At 48.0% G+C, this 6733-nt stretch overlaps 1 protein-coding gene across 1 annotated transcript; it reads right to left on the bottom strand.

Annotated features, from left to right (window-relative positions):
* Positions 1–4844: 4844 nt before the first annotated feature.
* HTR1D (5-hydroxytryptamine receptor 1D) lies at positions 4845–5978 on the bottom strand (the record flags this gene model as incomplete). Its single annotated transcript, XM_080799943.1, has 1 exon — positions 4845–5978. The coding sequence occupies one exon, from the start codon at positions 5976–5978 to the stop codon at positions 4845–4847; it is 1134 nt and encodes a 377-aa protein (XP_080656069.1).
* Positions 5979–6733: the final 755 nt, after the last annotated feature.

Below are 6733 nucleotides of genomic sequence, written 5' to 3'. Positions count from 1 at the left end.
CAGGCTAAGAGGTCAGCCCCAGCCCTGGCTCCTTGGAGACACGGAGGTCACCCAGCCTCTTCACTCACCTTTGCATCAGCTACACTCTGACCTAGATCTAGTCTGACAACAGATCTCATGATCTGAGAGGTTCCAGCTCCAGGCCCTGTCACCTTGTCTTAAAATTTTAAAGGTGAAGTTATTGAGAAATCATTTGTAAACCTGGAAATGATGTTCCATTCATTCATACATTCATTCATTCCAACAAATATTTACTATGTATTATGTGCTATAATACATAATATGGGTGTACTGGGTATTGAACAGTGAACAGGACAAGTAAGATCTCTTCCCTGAACAAGTTGACACTCTAGAGGTGGCAGAGAGACAAGAAGCAAAACTAACACATACACATCATCATCAGTAATAAGGACAGTAAAAAAATAAAGCCAGAAAAGGGGATAGAGAATGACTAGGTAGATACAGGGAGAGGTATTTGCTTTTTTTTTTTTTTAAGATTTTTATTTTTTATTTATTTGACAGAGGAGAAACAGCAGAGAGAGAGCACAAGCAGGGGGAGCAGCAGAGGGAGAGGAAGAAGCGGGCTGTCCACCAAGCAGAGAGCCCCACACGGGGGCTTGATCCCAGAACCCTGGGATAATGACCTGAGCAGAAGGCAGATGCCCAATCGACTGAGCCACTCAAACTGGCACCTATTTTAGTAAATAAAATTTTATTGGAATAGAGCCAAGCTCATTTATTTACATATTGTCTATGGTTGCTTTTGTGCCACAATGGCAGAGATGAGTCATCATAACAGAGATGATAGAATCTACAAAAATGAAAATACTATCCAGCCCTTAAAAAACAGTCTGCCTTCCCAATGAGATACCACTTCACACCCACTAGAATGGCTATCATCAAAGACAAATGAGGAACATCATCAAAAACCAATGAGGATGTAGACCCATTGGAGCCCTCATGCACTGCTAACTGGAACGTAAAATGGAGCAGCTGTTTTAGAGAACAGTCTGGCAGTTCCTCAGAGGGTAAACATAGAATTACTGTATGACCCAGCCACCCCATCCCTGGGTGTATGCCCAACAGAAATAAAAACATGTGTCCACACAGAAATTTGTACAAGAATGTTCACAGCAGCATTATTAAAATAGGAAAAAGTGGACTATGTCCATCGATGGATGAATGATTAAGTAAAATGGGGTCTAGACATACAACTGAATATTAGCAGGCAATAGAAAGAAATGTAATAGTGTGTATATTCTAATACAGTTGAGCTGTGGGGGCACCTGGGTGGCTCAGTCAGCTAAGTGTCTGCCTGCAGCTCAGGTCATGATCCCAGGGTCCTGGGATTGAACCCTGCATCAGGCTCCCTGATAAGTGGGAATTCTGCTTCTCTCTCTGCTTGACTCCCCCCCGCCCCCGCCGGCTTGTGCTCCCTCTCTCTCTCAAATAAATAAATACAATCTAAAATAAATCATATGGATGAGCTGTGAAAACATTATGCTAAATGAAAGAAGCCAGCCACAAGAGAGTAGATTGTTTGATTCCATTTGTGTGACATGTCCGGAATAGGCAGTCTATAGAGACAGACAATAGATCTGTGATGCCTAGGGTCATCGAGGCTGGTGAGTGTTGGCTAAGGGTGTAAAGTTTCTTTTGGGGTGATGAATTCATTGTGGTGATGGTTATACAACTCTGTGAATATTCTAAAATGCACTGAACTGTATACTTTCAGTGGGTGAATTATTCGGTGTATGACTTATGTCCCAATAAAGCTATGTTTTCTTCTTAAAGATTTTATTTGTCGGGGCGCCTGTGTGGCTCAGTGGGTTAAAGCCTCTGCCTTCGGCGCAGGTCGTGATCCCGGGGTCCTGGGATCGAGCCCCACGTCGGGCTCTCTGCTCGGCAGGGAGCCTGCTTCCTCCTCTCTCTCTGCCTGCCTCTCTGCCTACTTGTGATCTCTGTCTGTCAAATAAATGAATAAATAAAATCTTAAAAAAAAAGATTTTATTTGTCAGAGAGAGAGACACACACACACACAAACAGGGGGAGCAGCAGGTAGAGGGAGAAGCAGGCTCCCCGCTGAGCAAGGAGCCTGATGCAGGACTCAATTCCAGGACCCTGGGATCATGACTTGAGGTGAAGGCAGAGGTTGAACTGACTGAGCCACTCAGGCATCCCTATAAAGCCATCTTTTAGAAGGTTTATTGACTTTTTTTCTAGATGGTCAAGAATGGCCTCTGAGGAGGTGACTTTTGAGCTCCCTTTGTAATTGGCTCAAAGCTCTCAAACAGTAACAGATGACATTTTACTGAGCACTTATGTGGCAGACACTGCGGAAAGCATTTTATAATTACTACCTCATTGAATCCTCACAAAAACCCTATGGCTTAGATACTGACAACCCCATTTAACAGATGGAGAATTTGGAGCACAAAGAAGACAGGCAACTTGCCCTATGTCACACAGCTGATAAATGGCAGAACTAGGATTCAATTCTGGCTATTTCTGACTTCAAAGCCTAGGTCCACTGAACTAACCACTGAGCAACACTTTCCTGTCCTGTCTCTGAATTCCTAATGTTTCCCAGATCAGGAAGATGGCCCAAATTAAGATGGAGATGGGAAAGAGAGCACAGTAGGAAGGTAGGAAAGGGCATGCCAGGTGGAGGGGAGAGCAATGAGCATGCTGAGAGGTGTCTCTGGGCTCAGGGAGGGACCTCACAGGGGGAGCAAGACACTAACATAGAGGTTCCCAAACTTGAGAGAGATAGAAATAATCTACTGCAAGAAGTCAGAGGGAGGCTTATTTAAAATGCAGATTCCATGGGGCGCCTGGGTGGCTCGGTGTGTTAAAGCCTCTGCCTTCAGCTCAGGTCATGATCCCAGGGTCCTGGGATCGAGCTCCGCATCAGGCTCTCTGCTCAGCAGGGAGCCTGCTTCCCCCTTTCTCTCTTTCTGCCTGCCTCTCTGTCTACTTGTGATCTCTGCCTGTCAAATAAATAAAATCTTTTTAAAAAATGCAGATTCCTGGGCCTCGCTGTCGGAGATCTGATTTAATGGATCTGAGGTGGGGACCAGGAATCCAAAGTTAACAAGCTCGCTGGATCTAAAGCAGATGGTCCCGAGAGCACTCTGTGAAATGTCCAGCAGGAAACTCAAGATCAACACAAGACCTCTCTGGGGGCCCCTGCCCACTCCCCATTTTGGTATTCCTCTTTTCCCTCCCTTCCTGATATCCCATATTCCGGGCTCTCATTCTTCTCTCTGCACCCAGAGACCCTCCCCCCCCCAAATGAGCATTACAGACCTCCCCGTCTCTGTGCCTGATCTTTCTTCCACCTGGTGTGACCTTACCTACCTTCCTTTACTCTGTTCCATCTCCCCCAAGAGGCCTCATCCCATCTCCCCTTCCTCAGCTCCCCATGCCACAAAGGCTCAGCTCTTGGGAATCTGTCCCCTCTTTATGAAATCTTCCCTAACAATAGGAACATTTCTCTACTGCATCTATAAATTGGGGATAAAGAGTCAACAACAAAATGTGCACAAGGAACACTGTAGGCACCCCACAAACATTGCGGGGCAATACAAAGCATTGTATTGCTTTTATACAATAACATACCTATTATTATCCCCACTTCACAGCTGAAGAGAATGAGGCAAGGAGGTCTTCAAAAACTTGCCCCAGGCTACCCAGCTAGAATTTGGTAGTACCTGAATTTGAACTTAGGCATCAGGTGCTCAACTTTAACCATCACAAGACTGGCTTTCATTGTTATGATGAGGCTCCAGTGAGCTGGTACAGGGCCAGGCCTCCGGTGGGTGCTCAGTAAATGGTGGAGACTGAAGTGGATTAAAAGGTTCATCCGGGGACAGAGGGTGGAAATTACTCAAAGACCTCACTGACCATGACATCTCATGCTTTTTATTTGACAAGACTCAACATCTTAAGATCTCTGATGAGAACAGAGTATAAAAAAAATTTCAAAAAAAAATTCATGAAACAAAATTCAGAATGGTGTCCCACTCAAAGCTTGGTGGGTCCAAAGCCTGTCAATCTATGTCTTTGAGGGTGATTGTGGGTTTTAACTTTAGAACATTAAGGCGGTGCAACTCCTGGGGAAGGAGGAAGCAGAGGGGGTAGCTGATCTGCCTGTTCTCTCTCTCTCTCTTTTTTTTTTTAAGATTTTATTTATTTATTTGACAGGCAGAGATCACAAGTAGAGAAAGAGAGACAGGCAGAGAGAGAGGGAGGAGGAAGCAGGCTCCCCGCTGAGCAGAGAGCCCGATGCGGGGCTCGATCCCAGGACCCTGGGATCATGACCTGAGCCGAAGGCAGAGGCTTTAACCCACTGAGCCACCCAGGCGCCCCTGCCTGTTATTTTCTAATCAAGGTGCCTCGTTGTATGGAGAACCCTCCACCCTGACTCCAATTCTCTTTCAGCTCAGGTCATAACCTCACATACTCTCCTCCTCTGAGCTCCATTCAAAACTTAGGTAGACCAGAAAGCCTCCCATTTGAACCTAGGGTCTCTCTGTAGAGTCAGACAGCTTCCCATCTGAATTGAATCAATGGGGAATCCTAGGGATCACATTTCTCCCGACATGGAGGAGCCGTGAAAATCTCCTAAGTGGAATCTTCGGTCTTGTCACCCTTCACAAAGCTGCCCCACTTTGGGTGGCACAGAAGTCAAGAAGACAACGGGAAGAAGAATGCTGAACAATTCTATGGGTCCAACCCAAACCCAACATATCAGGATGGACCCAAGTCTCGGGAAAAATAAACAAGACAATTCCAGTGGGTTACAGGACGCAACAGATAACAAGAGTGACCCGCAAATAAGACTAGAAGGTTTTCCGGAAATGCACCACTTTCTGAAAGGCTTGCCGAAACTCCTCGTTAAACGCAGTGTATATTATGGGATTGATGAGGGAGTTGAGATAGCCAAGCCAGGTGAAGAAGTCGAAGACGGCTGGGTGGAGCCAGCAGGAGTCCCGGCAGATGGGGAGGACCAGAGATGCGACAAAGAAGGGTAGCCAGCAGATGATAAAGGCCCCCAGGATGATCCCCAGCGTCTTCGTGGCTTTCCTTTCTCGAGCCGCGGAGATCCTCTTGCGCTCCAGGACACTATCGGCCAGCTTGACTTTCACGTGGTTGAAGAAGAGAGCGGAGCCGGCGGTGTGGGTGTGCCCCTCGTGGAGGCTGGGGCTGAGGGAGCAGAGCGAGGACCCCGCAGAGCCGGTGATGAGTTGGGCGGTGGTGAAGCGCTTCCCGTAGAGCGAAGGTGGGTTCAGGATGCGGTTCCGGGCGGCCGCGTAGATGCGGCCGTAGAGGATGATGAGCAGCACAGACGGGATGTAGAAGGCCCCGCAGGTGGAGTAGATGGTGTAGGAGATCTGAGACGTGTTCACCAGGCAGTCCGACATCTCTTCGTGAGCTTTGGCCTGCCGCCAGAAGAGCGGCGGGATGGAGATGCAGATGGAGATGACCCAGACGGTGGCGATCATGGCGGCCGCGCGGCCCGCTGTGCGGCGTTTGCTGTACTCCAGGGCATCCGTGATGGCCCAGTACCTGTCCAGAGCAATGACACAGAGATGCAGGATGGAGGCCGTGCAGCACGTGATGTCGGAAGACAGCCAGATGTCACACAGGATTTGGCCAAAACTCCAGGTGCGAGTGGTGGTGTAGGCGATGCTGATGGGCATGACCAAGATGGAGACTAAGAGGTCAGTCATGGCCAGGGAGCCGATGAGATAGTTGGCTGGGGTATGGAGCTTCCTGGTGAGGAAGATGGTGGTGAGAACAAAGGCGTTGGAGAGGGCTGTGGCCACTGTGATGATGGAAAGGAGCAGAGCAAGGGAGATCTTGAGGGCCCGGAGTGTCCCTGGACCCCAAGCCTCTGGGGTTTCCGTAGCATTCAGGGATCTATTGGAGGCCTCCTGGAGAAGGCCTTCCAGGGACTGGTTTGGCGGGGACATTCTAGGTGGCTCTCTCTTCTCGCAGACTTGGACACACACAGCTCCCTTCACAGTTGTCTTGCCTACGGGACAAGGTCATCCTTCTGCTTCACGCTGGTGGGGGCCCTCCATCAGTATGGCCCACAGTGAAAAGACCTCAAGACTTGACTATTTGAAGAACAGTGAGGTGACAGCTGGTAATTAAAGGTCTTTCCTAAACCGGATAAATCCCAAGACGTCTCACTATTCTGGAACTTTGCCCAGCAACTCTTCAAGCCCAGAGGACACATGCTGAATTTGTTAGACATTTATCAGGAGCTCACACTAATGTGGACAGTGCTTTGGGATTCTCACTTTTGGCATTTGGGCTCCTTCCAAAGCTTGAGGGATAAATGTGTTTAATGAGAACTTTGGAATTTCCCCCATCCTATTCTGAGAAGAGTCTGGGTTTCAGGTTGCCTCTGGGGAGCTTTTAAAACCAGAGACGAAAAGAAGTACCAGCAGATTCTCAGAAGTAGTCCAGTCAACAGCTCACCATTCTCCTAAGTTCATCTTGACACATCATGAGGCACTTAACTTTGGTTCCTGTCCCACTGATCACTTTGAGCCCGAACAGACAAAACATTCTGGTTCCCAAGACTTGAAGTATGCATGAGCTAGAGAAGGCAAAACAAACCGATCACTGAGGATTCATCGAGAAGGGCACACGTCCAGAGCTCTGGGACTTAAAAAAGCAAAGAAGGCAAGAGTTAGGTTCTAGAGGGACAACTGAGACA

Source organism: Martes martes (assembly GCF_963455335.1).
Source record: "Martes martes genome assembly, chromosome: 4".
Lineage (NCBI taxonomy): Eukaryota > Metazoa > Chordata > Mammalia > Carnivora > Mustelidae > Martes > Martes martes.
This window is presented reverse-complemented; position numbering and strand designations above follow the sequence as displayed.